Source organism: Ochotona princeps, chromosome 12, assembly GCF_030435755.1.
Source record: "Ochotona princeps isolate mOchPri1 chromosome 12, mOchPri1.hap1, whole genome shotgun sequence".
Lineage (NCBI taxonomy): Eukaryota > Metazoa > Chordata > Mammalia > Lagomorpha > Ochotonidae > Ochotona > Ochotona princeps.
In genome coordinates, this window is record NC_080843.1 from 63,623,186 (window position 1) to 63,646,153 (window position 22,968).

Below are 22,968 nucleotides of genomic sequence, written 5' to 3' on the forward strand. Positions count from 1 at the left end.
AGCAGCTCTGTCAGTGTTTGCAAGGGACCAAGCTAGACCATCTGTGAAACAGCTTGAGATGAGGGTGAGTCCAAACGGTGAATAAAATGTTAGGTAATTGAGAGCAGGCATCTAGCTTTGATCCTAAAAGCAGGAAGTGGGAGAAGAATTCTGCAGGCTGAGGGAGTCTCTCAGAAACAAGGGAGGGACATGGGCTGCAGAGCCGCAACGGTGCTGTGGACTTGCTCCAAGGGAACTGTGACAGGGCTGCTGCTGGTTGACCCTGCAGCTCGCAACAGCGACTTGCACACTGGTGACTCGGAGCACATGGTATTGAGCACATTCGCTAACTGGAAAACCAACCTAGCACCCACATCTGGGAAACATGTTAAGTACGAGATATTCGTAGTAAGCGTTAAAAAAAAAAAAAAAAAAAAACTCCAGCCAACCAACCAAGTGGCACGCATTTAGAGGGAAGTGCTTTCTGGTTGGTGGGAACACATGCAGGCAACTTCTGGAAGTCCCTCTCCCCACCCACAGAGCTCTACATCTGCCATCTTCACTAGTCAGAGCTTGGTCCCCACAGGGTGTAGCTTTCTGTCCCAGTGGGCATCAGGATGGCTCAACACTCATGCCGTCAGCGCCACTCTCGTCCTTCCTGTGATGCCTGAGGACCTGGCACCAAGCTTGTAGCCCAGCAGAACAAATCTGCCAGCTCAGGAAGGCCTGGGGCAGCTGCTGCCTAACCTCTGCAACACTGAAAGATATTCTACAGCAGGTGCAGCCGACAGTGACGCTCAGGGGTCAGGGCTCTTCAAGCCTGGATTTCAAAAGGGCCATGCATTCTCAAATCCCTGGACTTCTGAAGTGGTTTTAGGCCAGAACGGCCGAAGCACATGTTGGAATATTCAATGTTTTAAAATGTCACTTCAAGGTACATATGACTCAGGAGGTTCTTAAATGCTTCCCAAGTGGCACATTTTCTTCATTTTCCTCCATGACGAAGCATCCCACACACCACCCCTAACGGATCGTGATGCTGCGCTGGATGTTACCTATGCAAGCAGGCACGCACAGGCTGCAGGCTGCAAGGGATTCATAAAGACGGAAGAGCAGATGGTCGCAGGGAAGCCACCTGTGTGCCGAGACGCCCGTGCAGGCTTCTCGAACGCAGCCCCCTTACATCTCCGTCCCTGTGGACACGCCTCCCCAAGTCACACCTCCACACTACTCGAGAAACAACTTCCTGAGCGTCTGACCCACTTCCGCAACACTTAGAGGAAGGAGCAAGTTACGGCAGCAATGGGAACACTTCGGCAGTGGCTTTGTTTCATTTAGTGGCAGCTTTTTTCCAAATGAGTTCCAGTAATAGAAAGTAAATGTTTTGTCCATATGGATTTATTCCTGAACGTGAACTTGCAGCATGCAGTGACAGCATTAAGGTTGTCTGAGGGAGCTAGAAGCTGAGACTGGGAGGAATGCAGGCATTGTGGCACGGCAAAATGAGGCGACTGCTGGACACGCCTGCAGCCCGTGTCTGGGAGCGCCTTCATTTCCAATCCAGCTTGCTGTCAATGATGCATCCCGGGAAATACATGAAGGCTCAAGTGCCTGGGCCCTTGCCACTTACACGGAGATTCTGATGGAGTTCCAGGCTCCAGGCTGCAGCAGGATTTAGCCGATTTAGCCCTGCCTGTTGTGGGCATTTGGGAAAGAAGTCGTGAAAAGATTAATTTCTGTGCTGCTTTGTCTTTCAAAGAGATGGAAAGAAACTATCCTAGAAAATTGAGACTGAGGTTCAGGCTTTGCTGGGAGTATTCTCAAACCCGCCCACCCCCCCCCCCCGGGTTGTGTCATGCCGCATGACAATATCGGGATTCGGGAGACACACACAAGTGTTTCATAGCTTACCATGTAATTCCTGGATATCACCTGGCTAAGTGAAGGCGTCGCAGGTTTTACTGTGGAGTCCTTGCAAAAGTACGTGTGTTTGGCAGGGAGATCACAACGCTGGTCACCTGCTATAATTTAGTATCTAGCATCAAGACGCACTTTAAAAATTACTTCATAGATAACAAATATTTCCAGAGAAGGTTTCGGAGATTGGAGGACTAGGTCATTCCACTTGACCTTGTAAAGCTAACTTATAAATTAGATACAAAATATGCATCACAACCATGGAAGATTGGACAGAAACCAGAGACACAAGAGGAGACTGGATATCTGCAAGAAGGAATAAACTTGGGGTGCATTTCTTATTTCTTCTTTTTTTTTAAGATTTATTTATTTTTATTAGAAAGCCAGATATACAGAGAGGAGGAGAGACAGAGAGGAAGATCTTCCATCTGATGGTTCACTCTCCAAGTGAGTGCAATGGCTGCAGCTGAGCCAATCCAAAGCCACGAGCCCGGAGCTCTTCCAGGTCTCCCACGTGGGTGTAGGGTCCCAAGGCTTTGGGCCGTCAACTGCTTTCCCAGGCCACAAGCAGGGAGCTGGATGGGAAGTGGAGCTGCTGGGATTAGAACTGGCGATCATATGGGATCCCGGTGCGTGCAAGGCAAGGACTTTAACCACTACGCTATCGCAACGGGCCCCATTTCTTATTTCTTAATAGCTCTTTGCTTCAAGCAAGTTAGTTCATATCAAACAAAGACTCTTAAGAATGAAGACTACAGGCTAGCAGGCTTAACCCACATCTCACTGGTTAAAAGAGAGAAGGAAAGAAGGGAGGGAGGATGAGAGAGGAAGACAGATGCACGCAGAAATCCTAGTGCCCAAAGCAGACAGAAAGTGCAGGCAGAATCAACAAAGGATAGTCAGAGAAGGATTCCAGAAAGCCAGCGAGGAACCAGGCCCAGGATGACTTCAAGCAGTTGAGCTGAGGCTACAAAAACGTAGACTTCTGCAGTGAAAGTGTGGCCGAGTTGGGAGCCCAGTTCTAAACATGTTAGTTGTCTCCTTGAAAAACCACCCAGTAGTTACTGGAGGAACCGAACATATGGTAAAACGTACCACACAGAGTTTCAGATGAAACCCAGCACTATCAGGCTGGCACCCAGGAGAACAGTTGTTAACCCAGATGCTGCAATTAGCAAGCAGGCTTTTCAAGAGCTGGCGCAGCTGCTCCAAGGTGTAAATGAAAACAAGCCAGCAGGTGAACACACAGGGAAGTCCAGCAGAGAAACAAAACTACACTTTGAAAAGCAAAACCGAGGAAATTCTGAAGCGGAAAACATGAAATTTAAAAACTGCAGAAGCTTAACAGTAAACTGTAGCTGACAAACAGTAAACTTACAGATTAATAAAAAATGATCAAACCTGCATAACCAAGAAAAAAGGGTATTCTACAACCTGAGCGCCTCAAAGGCTGGGAGCTGTATTGAAAGGTTCTCGACATGTGCCTAAGGACTAGAGGACAGGATGGGATACACATTTGGAAGATTAAAAACAAAAAACATCCAGGAGCCAGCAGTGGCAGTGTAGCACAGCAGGTTAAATTACTACCTGTGATGTGCTTCACAGCCAGGCGACCCATTCCTGACCCAACTGCCTTGAGTGCGCTCGGAAAAAGGCAGTGGAGAACGGCACTCACGGGGACACTAACACGAGGCTCAGGGCTCCTCCTCCTGGCCTGGACCAGCCGAGCTTCTGCAGCCATTTGGGGAGCAAAGTGGCAGATGGAAGAGCTCTGTCTACCCCTCTCTGTATTCTCTCAAAACACAAACAAAAAACCCCCAAAAAACCACAAGAAAATTCAAATGTCTCCAATTCTACAAAAGAAACTCACCCAAGACTCAATGAAGCTCAATGAAGTCCAAGCAAAAGCTACACAAAGGAAAATCACACCTAAAGGCACAAAACAGCACTGCTGGTGTCACTCGGCAGACAAATACGTGGCAGATTCTTGTAAGGCTAAGTCCACACCTAGCCACGAAGTAGTTTCACCCCAAGGTGTTTTTCCAGAATACACACACACAGTTAGGCAAAGACTTACCTGAATCTTAGCCTAAAGAACGGAATATAAGGCCATTGTGTTCACCCAGCAGAACACCACTCAAGGAATATGTTGCTGACAGACTCAAGGAAAGAATTTCCTTCAAGGAATTTCAAATTCATTCCCATGAAACAAGCCTCGTACAAAAGAGCACGCAGAATTTTATTCCATGTGTGTGCAGTCCTACAACAGGTTACGCAGATCCTTACAGTAAACAACAGAGTCAGGGTGGCCGCTGCTCGGAGGGCTGGCGTGAGGAAGCATGGTACTACCAGGCTGGAGCGGACTGAGGTCATGGCCGTGCCGCCCGTCTCAGTGGGATCTGTACCCTGTGGGCGCATATAGGGCCAACCTCTCCATTTCACTCTGCATTTTAAAGGTGGCGCAAGCCCTTATAATCAGACGTAATGCGTCCAGGGGTGAGATGCATTCCAAGTTACTCTGCAGAGTATGAAGACTAAGACGGGTGGATGACGGGACAGACACAGGCACACCTGTATTTACTGAACAACTCACTCATATGTGTCTCTTCCTTTCTCGGTCAGTGTTGAGAGATTTCTCTGGCTCTTGAGAGTCCACTGTGGAAGAGAAGAAGCTTTGTTGGAAAATTCATAAATTTGAGTCTCCAGCAATGTAACAAGTGGTCTTTACCCTATTTTTAGTGTTAGGCAATCAGCTTTCTAAACTGAAATAAATACATGAAAAAAACATGCACAGGCATACGTAAAAACATATGAAAAAACATGTCAACGTTTGTCCGCTTCCTTCCAAGGACCAGCCTTGGTGATGCTCAGCAGGAAGCTTGGCTGCAAACACGCACAGGTGTTTCTGGATGGTGGCAGTGCTGCAGGACATCACTGTGGTGGTGTCCGCTGGCTCAGAAAAGATCCCCCTCTGTGCTCACCAGGGGGTGCCTCTACCCCTCCCCACACCCCTCACTAGGAGTTTACCACCCTGTGCCGCCTCTCCAGCCCGAAGGAAGAAAAGGCTGGCCCCTGCAGGGAGTCACTCCTTTTCCTTTCCCCTTGTCCCTGGCTGGCTTTGCTCCTTCTTGGATCTGGGCTTCCCTAGCCTCCCAGGCCGGATGGTCACTGCCTCACCTCTGACTACACACATGCCACATGACCAAAACCACCTCGGACAAGAGGACGCTGAAGGTCCACTTTGGTCAGGAACAAGCAGCCCCTGGAGGGAGTGACTTGTGGGTGACAGTCACAGCTCAGGTTCCTGGAGGGGTGACACAGTGTGGGCAGCGCTGAGGACTTTGCCCATACTTGTGCAGTTAGGCTCCTCGGGGGCCTTAACCAGGTCCTGCAGAAAGTACCCCGTGAGAGGAGAGTTACTCACTCAGTATTGTTGGCTGCTCATCAGGGCCAGAGGTGTGCATTCAATCCCCAGAACCTAGCAGCAAAAGAAAGGGCCCTGAGCCTGCGTCTCGGAGAACCCTCCAAGGAGGGTGCCACACCAGCTCAGACAAGCCACTCAGGAGGACTCTGCAGGTCTGTGTAAGCTGCACACTGCTTACTATTTGCTAAAATCACAGCTTGGAAAGCCATCGCTCATATGACCTGTCAAGAAGTAGCTGCTCCTCTGTGAGGAGCAGCCGAGCGGGAAGCTACACAAGGACCAACCACAACCACGATGCAGGAAGGACCCGAGCACGCACGTGTGTGCCACTGACCAGTGTGGCCACACCTACCTGTCCAGTGTCTGCTTGCACTGCTTTCTATGTCAATTCTGCCCCAGCGTGACGATTCGCATCCGGTGAGGTTCCTGGGGCACTCACTGATGTTTTCCCCAAAGAACACAGGATACCCATTTCAAACCATCATTCTAAGCGTGACATGAAAATAAAGGCTCTGGTGTACTGGCCGCTATGGAGGCTGAATGTGCCAGCCAGTGTCTAGCCCCACTCTGCCACGTGAACCTGCCGTCCTCCACCCCCACAAGGCAGTCTGGGCGTCAGGTTATGGGAAATCTCCCTGCAAAGAGCCCAGACGACAACACTGGTGCAAATCAGCAAAAATCTTTTAGGGTTAAAAGTGTGATTTTTATTTAGATGTTACTTGTACATAATCTATAATAAGATATACAAACAGATAAAAATTGTTTAACAGGAGTTCTTTTAATACCACTTTAAATTCAATTTACAACAGCATTGGTAATACTGCAACGACAGATACTCTGATTTATAAAACAAAAATTACTGCTACTCTGGCTGATACAGTCCCACTAGTGTTTAATGGATTAAAATGTATCCTGTATTTCAGTTGCAAATTATGACAAAACTTTGACAGCCTGGACACTTGGTGCTCAGAAAAGATCTGAATGTTCTAAAAAAAAATTACTGAAGTGAAAATGTTAATTTTCTAATCGTAACCCTAGTAAAGAAAAACATCTAATGGTTGGGGGCTAACGATGCAAAACCAACTGTTGTTCTGCTCATCCAGAAACCAGAACTGCGTGCAACTGTGTGACACCAGGTGGCTCTGGCCACTGCTGCATCTCTCCCTACGTCTTTGCTACCAGGAAAAACTTACAGGAGATTCAGCCAACATACACATGGAGAAATGGAAGACAGTCTAACATAGGCATCCAATTTATACTGTAATTCGAAATGTAAAATTCATAGAAATGAAAATGTGCTTTTAAAGGTTATTCTCTACTTGCTTTGGTAAACACTTTTTTTTAAATGAAGACTAAAAATTCTAGTCTTCATTTTTTCTTCTCTTTTCACACAACATTGTAAATAGGAAAAAATCTGGATCCCAAATTTAAATCAAAGTTGCTGAAAAAAATACACTAAAAAATAAACAAACTTGGGTGCTAACCATGGTTCCTTCCTGCAGTTTATGAAATACAAATAGGGCAAAAACTTCCTCACAAATCATAAAATCAAGTCGAAAATAACTTGCTGATTAAACTACAGCCAAGACAACCAATAGTTAATAGGCTCAGAATCTTTAGGAATAAAGTGCCACTGATTTTACTATAGTTGGCTATCAACAGGAGAACTCCTGACACCCATACTAGCTTTCATGTGCTCTCTCCAGAAAAGCCAAGCAAAACCAAGAAGTATTAGGAACTCTAAGTTCCAGAACCTGACAGAGAACTTCTATCACAAACATGACCAAAAAGTAAACTAGCGTAACAAAAACAAAACAAGACTTAAAAATGGTCACAGCCCCAAGAACGATGCTTCTACATCCAAAAATTAAAAAAAAAAAAAAAAAAGGAAGATAAAAGCAGAAACTAACAGAGAAGCTGAAAGTTTTCACTAGTTATATTTAAGAACACCACAGTGGCCACCACATGGTGGCCAGCCTGGGGCGGAGTGGCTCAGGAAGCCAGTGACTGACAGCTGGCTCTGCCCTGCAGACTCGGACACACCTGAAGCAGGCTGCCCTTGGAAAAGCAATGGGGATACAGAGGTTTCTCAGAGCTCCAAAAACCATCATTCCACAGTGGTCCCTGCAGGCCAGACAGCTGTCACTCAGCCACGCGAGAGACAATCCACTGATCAGAACCCTATTTCTGTCATCCAATCCAGTAGCTCTGAATTCTTTCCTTCTTTCTAAGGAGCACCTCTACTAACCAGTGTCTGCAACCCAGGGACGAGAACTCCTCAGTCAGGTGCCTCGGAGTCTTTGTGGAGTCCTGTCCAGAGTTAGTACCTGGGGCACTTGTGTAATCTAAGCAAGCAGTTACCCTTCAGCCAGGATCACACATACAAGCTCCCAGTCCTGAGTTCTGCAAGGGCCCATCTTAGCCAGGGAAGTAAGCTCCAGAGGCCTCTAGGAATCCAATGTGGGATGCACCATGGGGCAGGCAGAGGTGGGAGCCAAGGACTTTCTGCCTCGGCCAAGGCTCTAGCCACGGTGATCTGGTGAGTGGCAGTTTACAACCAAATGTGCTGGGAGTGTGAGGAAAGAACTATGTGCTTCGAGGACGGGGCACAGGCCCTGCTCATGGGATTTCTCCCTCATCTGGCCACAGCACCAAGAGAAGTGAGGAAGAGTTGCCAACATCTACTTCCACCCAGACCCAGAGCGAGGTGTCATCTGACGCCCTCCTGCTGGGCATGTAGGAGGAGTTGAGAAGCCCGCTGCCACACTGAGCTCACAGCTCCCAGAGAAGCAAGGGAGCAGGGCAGTCAGTCCCTGCATCCCAGGCCCCACCGGGCAGCTCAGGCCTGGCTTGTTTGTGGCAGTCCCAGCCGGGAGGCCCCTGAGCTGCAAGGGCTTGCCGGTGTTCTGACTGGCAGCCCCGTGGGCCCTGGCTCTCCACTTCTGTGGGCACTGAGCTGCTGACTCCTTGTACTGAGATTGTCCTCCAGCACAGGGACCCCTGCCAAGGTCACATTCGACAAGCATGCAAAGGCAATGAGATCAGGCAACAGACCATTCAGATTCACTCAGCCACCACCACGTCGAGAAATCCAAGGTGGAAACGCTGGTTCTTCTGCGTTCCCTGGAGAGCTAACTTCTTCTGAAACACATTGTTTTTAAAAGGAAAGGGGGGCAAAAAGTCCCAAAATGGTAAAGCGATACCATTTATGGATGGGAAGACATTACACTGACACAGTTGTGAAATCTTGCCAAGACCTGACACCAGGCAGCTTCACACACACACACACACACACTCACACACACACACATACCCACCCAGGCGCGCGCACACACAACGAGTCTGCGGAATTGTAGCGATCAACAGTTAACCCAAACTGCACTAAACACTTCCACGGCCGGGAGGAAAGCAAGGTGCTGTGCTGAGGACAATGCAATAATTAGTGTACTTCCTCGTGTGCAGCAAGGCTGGCTATGCTGAGTGGCACTTAAGTATTACACAGTAAATACTGAAAAAACCCAGAAGTTTTGGATGTGCAGAAGCGATATCACATTATTAATACAAAAGGTGCTAAGCTACAGGATTAGAATACCACTACTGGGGAGGCTGAGACCATGTAGAGGCCTCCAAACGCTGCCCGCCTGTCGCCTGCTGCGGGGCCTGGCTCGACCTCAGTCGGACCAGTCATTCTCGTCGAACTCCGAGTCGTCGTCGGAGTCGCTGTACTCCACGGCGATGCGTCGGGACAGGATGGTAGCCACATCGTCCCCGACGGGTCCCCGCTTGGCCTCCTGCTCGCGCTGCTCCTGGACCTTTTTCAGCTGGATTCCTAGAGACACACACACGAGGGTGAGCACCAAATCCCTCTGCTCACTCCCAGCCAGGAAGATGAATGAAAACACCTCTCAGACACTGCTTTTCAAGTGATACTAAAAGTTTTGGAAACTTAAGAAGGAAAGTTTAGTGAGTAACTAAGAAGCTTAACGCCATTCATTTGACAGCTACTATCAAGAATGAGTACAGTACAATCATTCATTCTCCTGCTTAGCAACACAGGAAGATACTGACCGATTTATCAACTCATTTGTTACCGCTCTCTTCTGGAATCATCTCAGACTTATGGAATATCTGTGAGATTGGCACATAAACATTCCCGTATTCCCCACACCTTGATTCCCCAATTGGTATAATCTGCTTCCATGTGCTGGTTGGTCTCTGTCATTCTCACCCATACACATAGATATCCTTCCCTGGACCACTGGACCACTGGACATTAGGTGACATATAATGTCCTACCCTCTACTAGCGAGTCTACAAATACTACTCTGATGTCACCAACAGACTCAATGTACTTGCAAGTGGAAACCAGGACACCCATGGTTAATGTCATCAATGTGCTTTGCTCTGGGCATATGCAGGGAAGTACCACCAAGGATATCAAGATACACTAAGGACATGGGAGTCTTCGGGGGGCGGGGTGCCACAGGCCGGGTTCTAATGAGATGGCTATACCATCACATCTGTGTCACTAACAACTACCACGAGTTCCAGGGTCACTGCTGCCTGGGAAGTCTGTGTCGCCTCCATCTGGCAGAAAAGCCCTTGACCTCTCACTCAACCTGTGTGGTGACTGGTGCACGAAGCAGGCTGGCACGAGTAGCTCTGGGGGAAACACACAAAACATGTGGGTCTCAACGACCCCTCAAGTCCAGCCTGCTTTTCCATGTTTCAGGATCTGGGGGGACAAGGCGAGGTGACAAAAGGGTTGCATGGCTAAATAAATTCTGGAAACTATTCACTTAGCACAATAAGCTGACAACAAGGCAAGTCCATGACATTCCTTAGATTGTGGGGTTTTAAACTAATCATTGATAAGAGTTCATTTTCTTGCACTGTTACCCTTAGCAGTAGAATGCAGAAAAGAAATCCAACAAATTGATCCCTCTTGTTAACTGGTTTTTATCCAGCAAAGCTCTCCTGAATTTCTGATTCTTTGTTGTCATGTGTCTACTGGCAAAAACATATCTACTGTTTTTGAAAACATGAAACAAGGCTCCTTTAAGAAAACACGTAGGCAGTCATAAGGTGAAGACAGCCAGGCTGTGTGACCTGCTGGGGACCCCAGGAAACCCATTTCCAGAAGGGGGTTGCCGCACTTACCCATCCGGATGGCAGCAAGCAGGTCGCTTCGTGCATCACTGATGGGTGGCTGCGCAGGTTCTGGGCGCTTGGCCTCAGCCATGGGGGGACCGTGCAGTGGGGAGGATGACAGAGAGGAGCCAGGACCAGGAGGCCCTGGTGGGGGAGGCGGAGGGCCTGGGGGAGGAGGTGCCGTGACCAGGAGCCCAGTGGCAGGCACTGGATGAGGAGGAGTGGAGTACGTGGAGCTGGCGGACGCGGGAAAGGCAGGCTGCACTGGGACCTGAAGGGGGCTGACGAAGGCAGTTTGTGCTGAAGGAATCATGGGCGGAGGCGGTGGAGGAGGTGGTCCTGATGGGTTGTAATACTCAATGATTTGGGCCGGGAGCATTCTGGTAAAGACAGGAGATACAGAGTGAGCGGAGTTACGCCAGAAGGGCATATCCTCTGAGAGCTGCTGTGCCCAGTTAGGGCTGCCCCCACACACAATGCTGGGGCAACAGGCCAGGAACCCCACAGGAGGCAGACATCCACATACAGTGGGTCTGTGATTTCTCAGAGGTCAATGTTGCCATGACAATGGGGATGCCAGACCTTCTACTTTGTTCTAGAATGAGACAGTTGACTACAGCGCCAGAATTGCAACCCCTATCACCCTTTATCCTGGGCATCTCCGAGGTGTATGGCTCATAAACCTGTCCTACACCAACACAACTGGGGACATTCCATACCCCACAGCCCTGTTCAGTGGAACCTGCTCGTGGCCATGGGGCCCAGCATGCTGCCAGAGTTTTACAAACCTCGGTGCCAAGAAATCTGCTGAATCCTAACCAGCCTAAGCCAACGGGATCAGGGACTCGCTCTCTGCCTGACCATGGAAGTATCAGGCCACCCCTTTGGCAATCCTACCATTAGGAGAACCAAGAGCTGGGAGAGACCTAGGGCTGTGCAGTGAATAGAAAGCCCTTGGCAAGCCTGGGGGCACATACTGGACATAATCTCCATGGTGCACCAGACTGAGGGGCACTTGGGGCAGCAGGGGTGCATATGTGGCCCTCCAGGGCACAATCTGGAGAGTCCTGTTCTTGAGACTGGGCTCGGCCAGAAAAGAGAACACAGAAGACAGCCCATGGAACACAGAAGGTGCACAAACCCCAGCACCCTGCACATGCAGGCCTTTGCATAGAAGGCGCCTGACCTGTACGTGTAAGCTGAAAAACAAAAGGCGCAGGGACAGAATGATGCCTGGGTGCCAAGAGGCTGAGAGAGGAAGCTACAAGAGTTGAGAAATGACACGTAGGGGCCTGCAGGCTTTGCCTTTCTCACATGTGTTAAGAATTCCCTGTGGTAGAATCAAGATGGCAGAAAAGGGTGAAGACACGTTTGAGCAGACAGAGGAACATTAGTCCCAGTGAAGCAGAGAGGGCATATTCCAGGAAATGGAAGACTGACAGCACAGGGAGACCTGGAGCCTGACAGACACGGGAAAGCAACGGAGACAACAAAGTGGCGTTGCAGTGACCAGACATCCCAGCAGCATTCAGACAGCAGTGATCTGAACAAAACCAGTGGCTGTAACTCCACCAGCAACAAGGTGGGAAGGAGAATTCACTGGGAACTCAAGAGAACTGCTCATCCTGCTGGTTTGTTTGATTTGACCAGGAGCTGAGACAGAGCAGCAAATCCCAAAAAGGCGGTGTGGGAACAGGGTGGATTTCACAGCCTAAACCCCCAGCAGAGCCAAATCGAGCACCATCTTATGTAGGGAGGCAATGGATGTGGGACAGGACTGCATATGCACTAAGCTCTGAACGAACTCATTTTGGGCTCAGTGAACTGCAGCAACGTGGTATTCTATAGGTTCCACCCAAGGTAGGTCCCCAGACCTGAGAGCCAGTAGATCAAGAACTCAGGCACGTCAGGCACCATTTTGTACAGTGTGACAAAGGCTTTGAGACTGCGGGGACAACAGTAAGCTGTGAGCAACCTTACTTCCAGCTCAGTGCATTATGTACTGGTCACACAGGGAAAATAATCTTATAAAATAGGACTCAAAATAGGTCCATGTGGTCCTCAGACCTAATGGCCAAAAGGCTCCGGCAAGATCACCACCAACAACCTAGCCATTTAGGACACGTGGTGTATCCCCAATCCTGGGAACTGAGCAAACCGGAAGTGGAAGAAACAGTGTACAGACAATGGTGCAGCCTAAGCACAGGATCACAGGAAGCAGAGTGCTAAACCAGGAGCTGGGGCTCCAGAGACCATGATGGAAATCTAACATAAGAGTCCAGATCTGAAACTCCCTAGAGGGAGTGGCACAAATGAGTGCAAACAAAGAATCGTATACCAACCACAGTAAGTAAAATGGAACTGCAGGTCTATGGGTGACACAACTTAAGAAACCTGTCCCAAGGAGAAGAATCTGCTAACCAGAAGTACAATGACCAAGAGCAGAAGAAGAGATAAAGGCACAATGAATATTACTGAAGACTCCCCTGCAAAAGAGCAAAAGCCTCTGCCAACCTCAGAATTAACTGAGGAAGACATTGAGAAAATGGGGGATACAGAATTCAAAACACTTGTCATAAAACTTATCAACAACGAGAAGCACATGCAGGAACTAAAGGAATATGTCACACTGGAAATAGCAACACTGAAACAAAATCAAGCTGAATTATTGGAAATGAAGGATGCAATAAAATTGCAAATTAAAAATTCAGTGGAAAATGTCAGTAACAGAATGAAGGAGGCAGAAAAAAATCTCAGAATTGGAAGATATTTCTTATCACAATGGGGAAACAATCAAAAAGCTGGAAGCAAAGCTGGGTCAAGCTAAAAAAAGTATTCAAGAATTGAAAGACACTATTAAAAGGCCAAATATGAGAGCTAACGGAGTCGCAGAAGGTGCAGAAAGAGAAACTGGGTTTAAAAAAATGTACTTAATGAAACAATAAAAGATAATCTCCCCAATCTGGATAAAGAATTGGAAAACAACATCCAGGAGGGGCACAGAACTCCTAGCAGGGTTGGCCAAAAGCAATCTTCACCACATCACATGATAATCAAGCTCTCTTCAATCAAACACAAGGAAAAGATCCTTAAATGTGAAAAAAAAAAATCAACTGACATATAAAGGAATGGCAATTAAATTCACAGAAGACCTCTCACAGAAAACTTTACAGGCAAGAAGAGAATAGAGAGACATATTCCAGATTCTAAAAGGAAAAAGTTGTTGTCCCAGGATAACATACCCAGCAAAGTTTTCCTTTGTCTTTGAAAAGGAAATAAAATTCTTCCACAGTAAAGAAAAGTTAAAAGAATATGCCTCTTCCAAACCTGCCCTACAAATGATACTCAAAGATGTTCTCTTGACAGAGAAGAGGAATAGCGCCCAACAAAACCAAAGGCAAACGAGAAAAACATCCCAGTAAAATAACAGAAGACTAAATCAATGAACAATGAACAACCCATTGCTAAATAACAGGACCAAATTATCACCTATTCTTATTAACCCTGAATGTAAATGGCTTAAATTCATCAATCAAATGTCATAGATTAGCAAACTGGATTAAAGAACAAAACCCACCTATCTGTTGCCTACAAGAGACACATCTCACTAACAATGACCAGCAAACACTATATCTCATGGATTTTATGTTTCATCATCTCTTCAAAACACTTTCTCATTAAATTCTTCACTGACTCATAGATCATACAGTAGCATCACTTTCTTCAAGAAGGTTCTTGATTTTCTTTTTCATTTCTTCAGTGACACATTAGTCATTCAGTATCATGTTATTTAACTTCATGGCATTTTTTATTTGTTCTTTTCTTCCTGCTGTTGATTTCGTTTTGTGGCTTTTCATTTAAGGGGATGTATAGTAACTGTGTAATGGAGCCTATCATATACAGTAGCATATTGTTTAACTTCATGGCATTGTGGTGTAAGTTTCTTTTTAAATTCCAGGACAGAACTTTGTTGTGGCTTTTCACTTGGGGGGATTTATAGCGACTGTGTAGTGGAGACTGACATGTCCAGATGTGAGGATATGGTGCAGTGTGCATCTCTACTTCTGGACTGAGGACTGATTCCCAGTGAAACTGTTGGATGTGTCTTGACAATGGGATGCTGGACTCTGCCAATGTCCATGTGCACAATGATGGACTTATGACTGTCTATGAGGAACTACGCTGTTCCTCATAAACATATTCATAGCATACACTCATATTCCTCATAAACATTTACACACACACACACACACACAAGTATGCTTGGGGCAGGGGGAGGGAAAATCCCAGGGACTACGGCACTGCATTACAAAATGATAGTGATAGTAATAGTAATAAAATGATAAAAAGAATTTACAAAGCAAAAATAAAACTATAAAATAAAAAAGAATTCCCTGTGGTGCACCCAGGATATATAAGGAAACTTAAGGGCTTGGGACAAATTCAGTCCATCCGCGCTGCTGTGGTTCAGGGATTAACTCAAACACATGCGCCTGTGTGTGTAAGGGACCCTGCACATCCTGATGTGACGAAAGTGGGGAAAGGCAGGATGCTGTGCCTGTTCTATTCCATAGAGGATTCTGTCCTGATGGATAGAATTTATATCCAATCACTTCTGACTTTATGCTGGCCTCTAAAATATCAGTTAAAAAACCCTCCCACATCCTAAAGCAAGACTCAAATGTAAGAGTGAATGGTAACTGGCCTATGAAGAGTGCCCACTCACCCGAAATCTGCTGAAGCCATCGGTGCCGAGGCCTGGGACCCCTCCGGGGCCTGGGGCGGAGGCGGGGGCGGGGGCTGCTGAGGTCTGTTGAGGGCCATGTGCCTGGCTGAGGCCGAGGGGGGCCGGTACTCATGCTCAGGGGCCTGGCTGGCAGGCCCGTGTGGTGCTGCATCAGCGGCTGCATAGGACGGCGTCCCCGGCTGGGGGTGCAGAGAATGATTGGGAGTGGCCGGGTAAGAGTAATCCGTGACATCCGACGCGTGAGATCTGGCATTTGAGAGAGACGGGGGAGACAGGTACATTAAAGAAGGAAAAGAAAAACCCCTCAAGGCAAAAGCGTACATCTGAATAATCATAACATTGCCAGTGCACAGAAGCCAGCCGCTCATCCCTTTACTACCAACCAGGTCTAGCCCATGAGAGCTTCTGAGCAGCGATGTCACTACTATTTTAGCAGCAAGCCGAGTGTTACATGGAGTCAGATTCGCAGCTTTGAAGTGAACGAGTCAACAGACAAACAGGCAGCTGGGCAACAAGAGGGCCCAGTTTGCATAGTATCTCGGCAGATTTTTTTACTCTATGAGAGAAGGCTACAAACATAGATTCCACTGCATGTAGATGTGGCATCTAAGATAGACAGAGGTGGTCTGTGGCAAGGAAACTGACAGCATATAGTAAGAAGACACACCAAGGCAGGTGAACGGGATAAATATTAATAAGAACAGAGAAAGAACTAGAGCATAATCGAGGGAACTGCATTTTTCACACAAGAAAGAAATGCACTGGACTGGAGGAGAAAGAAAACAATGCAGCATGGCAGAGAAAGGCCTCGTTTGCTAGGAAAGTGGAGCAGACCACAGACTCTGAAAGGAACAGAGCTCATGACTAGTTAGTGGAGCAGGGCTGAGAGGCACTGGGTGCTGGGCACCCACTGCTGCCTGGCAGGAGACAAGGTTCGGCACGAGCGGCAGCTGCGGGCGTTAGTGGCACATGGTCACGCTCAGGCATTCCCATCAGGTTATAGGGGCCGCACACCCTCACAGGATGGCTGAAGCAGGGGGCAATCAAGGCTGGAACCCAAAGAAAGCAAAAGGACAAACCCTCCGGGCACTCTGTCCTCCTCCGCGCTCCCTGCCTGCTCCAGTCTCTTTGCGTCACTCATAAACTCAATGCCCATTTTCCTTCTCTCCCACTCTTCTCTTCTCGTTCTGACCTTCCTCACATGCACTTGCCGGTTTCTGGGAGGATTCAGCTTGTGTTTCTCTCTCTGAAGGAAACAGGCAAACACACGTTGGGGATGTGGAGGGGCAGGGTTGGCAGAACCGAGTCTCTGGGTGTGGACCCGGAGCGGCCAGCAGGTGCAGGTGCTGCTCCACAGGACAAGAGGTTGTGCCCTGCCCTTTCCCTGGCCTGGCAGCTGTGCAGAAACCACTACGGATGTCTTCCTCAGGGTAGTGTGGTCTGCATACCATTATGCCTTTTCAACTGTGCAAGCTGGAAGCAAATGAGCTGAGAACATTTTTAACAGGGAAAGAACCTGCCTTAGGCTGAGAGTCAGCAGATGTGTAAAATGTAAATACTCAGAACTCCAACATCATTGGTCACACGCGCTTGCCTCTGTGTGACTATGAATCACTGACTGTGTGCAACTTTTAGCAGGTGCCTCCTGTGCCAGGAAAGAAGGGAGACTGACCAGAGCCCAGGCCAGAAGTGGGTGCCTTGTGCCTCAGTAAGTGCCACCCTTGCACAGAAGCTTCAGGACACTGGGCTGACTAGTCAGGGATGGAAGAGAAGGACGAGGCGGAATCAGAACAGCTTCCTAGAGGCTGGCCACGGGGAAAGGTGGGACAGAGGGGGTGAGGGTGGACAGCTGAGGAGTGAGAAAGGACAGGGAAAGGAGGGCAAGTGCTGAGCTGGGAGAGACTCGTGGTGGGGAGGCCGGAAGCAGCAGATCCCCCAGGCCAATGTGGAGCAGCTGGGTGGTCCTAACACCAGATGATGATTAGTAACTGGTACAGAACACAAGACTGCAATGGGCAGAATTAGGCACCCATTGGAGAGATGAAACCCCACAAGTGCTCAAGCCCTTCTATGAAATGACACACTATCTGCATACAGCCTACACATATCCTCCTGCACACAGATCATCTCTAGGTGACTAGTAACACACCTAATGCAATGCAAATGAGATTTCAATTTCGGCAATACTGCTTTTCAGGGAGTAACGACAAGAGAAAAGCATGCACATGTTTTAGACATCCCTGCCAGGCCTAACTACATTTTCTGTCCCTGGTTGACAGATTACAATGGATGCCAGAGTCAGCTTGGGAATCAGTGGGGATGACTACAGTCAATCCCTCAGGATCTTTTGGGAGGGCAGGTACAATCAGAGCTGCAACAGGGCCCAGGGTTGGATGAGAAAAACAAGGACAGCCAGGCATGGAGATGCAATACTTCCAGGAAAGAGGGCTGGTGACAACAGCAGGAAGGCATGTCCTCATTCCCACCCATATTTCACACTCAAGAGACAACTCATGGGGCTGGCGCCCTACTGTAGTGAGGAAATCCACTGCCTACAGTGCCAACATCTCACATGGGTGCCGGTTCGAGTCCCGGCTGCTCCATTTTCGATCTGGTTTCCTGCTGACAGCACAAAGTGGTCCAAGTCCTATCCCTCTCACCTGCTTCTGGCTTCAGACTAGCCCAATTGTGGCTAGTATGCATCTTCCTTCCTCCTCTGTAACTCTGTGCTTCAAATAGATAAATCTTAAAAAATTAAGCTTTCAAGTGCCATGATGGACTACAGTCTGTTAGTACAGACTGCATACAAATGAGAGGGCAAGAGAAAGGTATTGAGACAAAAGGAAACTCTGAAGCAATAAAACTTATAATCCTATCTTGTTTCAGAAAAACAACAAACAAAGATATAAACAGAAACGAGGAAGACTAAATAATGTAACGATCATCAGCTTTATACCCAATGTGGAACAATTTAATCCCACATGTTAGACTGAGTTATCAACTGGGAGATTGGAAAACATGACCGTCACTTTCCCATCTGCATCTGTGTACAACAGAAAGTAGATATGGGATAAAAAATAAAGTATAGGTTTGAATAAGAAAAGAATTAGAACAAAATTATTTGGGAAAACAATAAAGCAGATTAGCATTGTGGGAGCTGTGATATTTGTTTACCTGCCCTACTCCCAGAACCAAGAGCAGCATCTCACTTTTTATAGAAACAAACAACATGGAAATTCAACCTGGACACCAGGAGTCAGTTCTGATTCCAATGATTCTTCATATTTGGGAGAAAACAGTATGTGTAGGGTCCGGCGTGGCAGCCTAGTGGCTAAAGTTCTCACCTTGCACGCGCCAAGAACCCACATGGGCACCAGTTCTAATCCCGGCAGCCCTGCTTCCCATCCAGCTCCTTGTTTGTGGCCTGGGAAAGCAGTCCAGGATGGTCAAAAGCCTTGGGACCCTGTGCTCACATGGGAGACCTGGCTGAAGCTCCTGGCTTCAAATCGGCACAGTGCTGGCCGTTAGTCACTCGGAGAGTGAATCATCGGACGGAAGATCTAACTCTCTGTATATCTGACTTTCCAATAAGAATTAATTAATCGTTAAAAATTTTTATTAGAAAAAAGAACAGCCTGTGCAGGAAAATTATCTAGAACTTGCCTCACACCCCACCAATGTCTTACAAGACCTTCTGGAGTAAAATAGTAAGGCACCGTAAGCACCCCAGGAACGAGCCTTGGAGTCATTCAGTCATGTAGTCTTTCAGATGCTGCTGCAGCATCAGAACACTGAGATAAACACACACACAGATGTAACACAAAGTCTGGGCTGCTGCTGGGTTCTTTCTTGCCGGAGGTGGGGGGTGGGGAGGGGAACATTCTTGAATCATGTATCATAAGAATCCACAATGGAAGACTGTGGGAACACAAGGTTAACAACTTCATACAATCAGAAATAGGAAATCCAACCAAAAGGTGGACTCATCAGTCCTGCCGCGAATCCTTTCCATGAGCGGTGTGACCGAGTGGCTACCTCCTTCACACCTGCAGGAAACATCACTGAGCCACTAACCAATTTTTAAGGTCAACTCTGATGGAATTCTCTTGGAATTAGAAGACCTAATATTGGTTACCTACAGTTAGCAATAGATCTGTCTTCTATTTATTAGTTTTTTCGAAAGACTATCAAAAAGAACAAGAGATTTCTTAATCATGTTCGCCAACATTTACCAAACATTTTTAGATCCCAAACAGCAATGAAATTCAAAGTCCAAAGCTAAAGAGAAAGGATTATTAAAATTTAAGCAATTGACAGTTATCCCAAATTCAAAATATTAAACATAGCTACATTAATTGAATAGTAAATTTAAGACAGTGATTACAAAAATGATCAAACAAAGCAACCCAATGTAAAACAACAGCCTCCAAATATTACTTCAAAATCAAGAAATACAGATGAATTATTCTTATAGAAAGCTTCAAAAAGGTTTGGTGGGCCATACAAACCCCAAAGCTCCGGGTGCATTTTCGGTTTATAGTAAAAGCAGGCAGTGCACAGTGGCCCAAAGCAAGACGGCAGGCGGCTATGACACGCACACACCTAGTGTCTGGGGACAGGGATCCCTCGGAAGATGCGCCGTGGTACACACTCTGAGACAACCTGTTGTCGGGTCTAAGCTCTTTGTCATATGCCATCATATTCCACTCCTGGCGCCTGTTTCTGGCTTTTCTAACCTTTTTCACCTCACGAGTGGTGCCATCTATACGCTTTTGCTCCTGACGTCCAGGAAAAGAAAGCAAGCATGCCAAGACAGAAGGGAGAGGAAAACGGCAGTTAGAAGCAGTCACAACACATGGGAAACAAAGCTGCTGTGCTGTGGGAAACCGCTCCCCCTCCAGCCACCTCCCGCTCTGACACTGCTAAAGCCGCATGCTGCTCTCAACCAGAGGACCCAGCCAAGAAATACACACTCCTTAGCACTTTAAAGAAAGAGGAAAGCTACTGTGCAGCAGCTAGAGGGGTCGCTCACTGTCATTCCTGGTCACAAGGTCTCACTTTAACAGGCTGCTGCCTATTTTAAATACCCCAAACTTCCGGGCTCTGGATTAGGTGAAGTCTGGCAACACCATACAGAGACATTACTCCCCACCATGATTCTGATTAACACACAATGGCCTTGCAGAGGACAGCATTCAAAATGTTCCCAACTCTATGAGAAAATATTTAAGCAAACCTCGAAACCAAGGTGTACACTTACCTGCCCATGCAGCCGCCCTTGCTCTGGCCCTACTTCGCCAGCAAACATGCACTCAGTTACTCCCTGGGCTCTACACAAGGACTGCTTGAAGGTGAACACAGTGGCTGTGTGTGTGTCCCTAACTCCTTCATGTTTGCCTTATGACACCCTATGGCCTCTAGGGACAAGAATGATGTGTTTCTTCTGATGGTTCCCAGTCACAGGGTTTCCACACGGCATACCCTGAGTCAAACACCGGCTCAGGGATCCGCTCCACAGCCAGCTGCTGGTGGCAGCTTACTGTCCCAGGCACTGTGCCCAGCCGGCAGTGACAACACAACTCACAAACACACACACACAGTCATAGGCCCTTTCTGCTGTGACGGGAGTGCAGTCCAGTAGTGGATACCTGTAAGGTGCACACATCAAGGTACCATTATAAAATTTGGTAAACACAAATGCATTTATAGTTCAAAAGATATTTATATTATAAAATTATATATATATACACGTATGTATGTTAAGATGTAAATGCATTTGTATCTCACGGATGCGCACATCCTGCCATGTATATAGGTAATGTTGGTAAAGTGGGCAAGATGAGAGCTCCACACACACAAAAAAAGAGAAAATTCCAGGGCCTCTGAAGGCCTGCTGAGAGGGTACATTTGGGGTGGGCATTGGCACAGTGGTTAAGACTCCTCATGGGACACTTTTGTCCCCTCTCAAAGTGTCAGAGTTGAAGTCCCAGAATCACTTTTGATTCCAGCTGACAGTGTGTTCCCTGGGAACCAGCAGTGCTGTCTCCACAGTGGGGTGGGTCCCTGGCACTAACCCGAGAGACCAGGATTGGGTTCTTAGCTCTGAGCTTCAACCTGACCCAGTTCTGGTTGTTGTCGGCATTTTGAAAGTGGACAAGTAGACAGAAGCTCTGTCTAACTTTCTGGCTCTGCCTTAAAAACAGTATAGACTATTTATTCCTTTAGGGTCAAATGTTATTTGTTAAAACATAAAACTCGCAATCTCTCTGGTAACAATTCAACTTCTAGAAATTTACTCTGGGGCTGATACTGCAGCATCATATGGGTAAAGCTACCATATCCATGGCCAGGATACCAGTTTGAGTCCTGGCTGCTCCACTTTCAATCCAGCTCTCTATTATTGTGCCTGGGAAATCAACAGAGGATAGCCCAAGGACTTGGGCATTATACTCATATGGGAGAACACAAAGAAGCTTCTGGCTCCTGGCTTCAAACCAGCTTGGCTTCAGCCACTGCGATTATCTGGGAGTGACCTAGTGGATGGAAGATCTTTCTGTCTTTCCCACTCTCCCTCTGTAATTCTGTCTTTCAAATAATAAATAGATAAATCTAAAAAAAATTATCCTGAAGAAATTTCTGCACTTGACTATAGAAGCACACATACAGTGCTATAACATCCACCATTTAGAGACAACTTACATTTATTACTATAGCAATGTGTAAATAATTTATGAAGCATCTGTATTTCAGAATATTGCACAATTACTTAAAAGAACATCCTTAATGTGTATGTAAGTCATGTGCAATTCAACTTTATGTAGATAAAATCCTTAGTAAGCATTCACACATATATCTAAAAATACTTAAAGGTTTGAAAAGATATATACCAAATTGTTCCCAGTAGACATTCCCTCTCAGGGAGGGGAGTACCTTTCTTTCCTTCAGTGTTATTATAGTATTTTACAACCAGCATATAGCATGTATATTTTTAACAATGAAAATAATAAAGGGCAGGGAAGGAGATTTTAATACAATTCCAGTATATAACCTGATCAAGAATCACTTTATTAAAAGAATTAATAACTACATTAAGTACTTATTTCTTCAATTAAGGTTTTATTTATTTGAAAGGCAAACACACACAGATGGGGTGAGATCTCCTGTATGTCATGGTCACTGCTCTAAATGACTGCAGCAGTTGGGACTTGCAGCCTGCATGGAGCCAAGAGTGGTCTCCCTTGCACATGTCAGGAATCCAACTTCTTCAACTGAACCTGTGGCTTGCTGTGTGTGCAGTAGCAGGAAGCTGGAATAAGGGAGCCAAGACTCAAACCTTCACACCCCGATATGAAATGTAGGCATCCAAAGTGTTGTCTTAACTGCTAAGCCAATGCCTGTCCTAAAACTAGCAACTGCTATTCCGATTTCTTAAGTGACATGTGTTGATCTATTTAGAACATGTTGTGATCGCTCCAACTTTCTTTACAATGGTTCAGCCTCCCAATCCACCAATCAAAAAACACACACACACACACATCAACTAGGACAGAATATTTACGGTATTGAGTCTGTACTCTAGCTACATTGGTTTACGTTAAAATCCCTAGCAGATTCTACAGTTTCCTAGGCCAGGATACTTTTATTCCTATCCAGAAGGCGCCTCGATTATGAAGGCCACCTGTGTCACCTGTCCTGGAGCCCTGCAGCACCCCACAGCCTTCCTACCCCTGGGTACACTCTGCGTCTCCCT

At 46.9% G+C, this 22,968-nt stretch overlaps 1 protein-coding gene across 3 annotated transcripts in view; it reads right to left on the bottom strand.

Annotated features, from left to right (window-relative positions):
• Positions 1 to 8,024: 8,024 nt before the first annotated feature.
• WASF3 (WASP family member 3) overlaps positions 8,025 to 22,968 on the bottom strand; it is a 104,930-nt gene continuing 89,986 nt past the window's right edge. The window contains exons 7-10 of one of the 3 annotated variants that reach the window (XM_058670942.1): positions 16,298 to 16,464; positions 15,198 to 15,464; positions 10,481 to 10,851; positions 8,025 to 9,149 (exon numbers count right to left, since the gene is read on the bottom strand). In XM_058670942.1, the coding sequence (XP_058526925.1) occupies positions 8,992 to 9,149; positions 10,481 to 10,851; positions 15,198 to 15,464; positions 16,298 to 16,464 (963 nt within the window). In that variant the 3' untranslated portion in view covers positions 8,025 to 8,991. Of the gene's footprint in view, positions 9,150 to 10,480; positions 10,852 to 15,197; positions 15,465 to 16,297; positions 16,465 to 19,820; positions 19,997 to 22,968 lie in introns of all 3 variants that reach the window. The other 2 variants (XM_058670941.1, XM_058670943.1) reach the window with 2 other exon arrangements.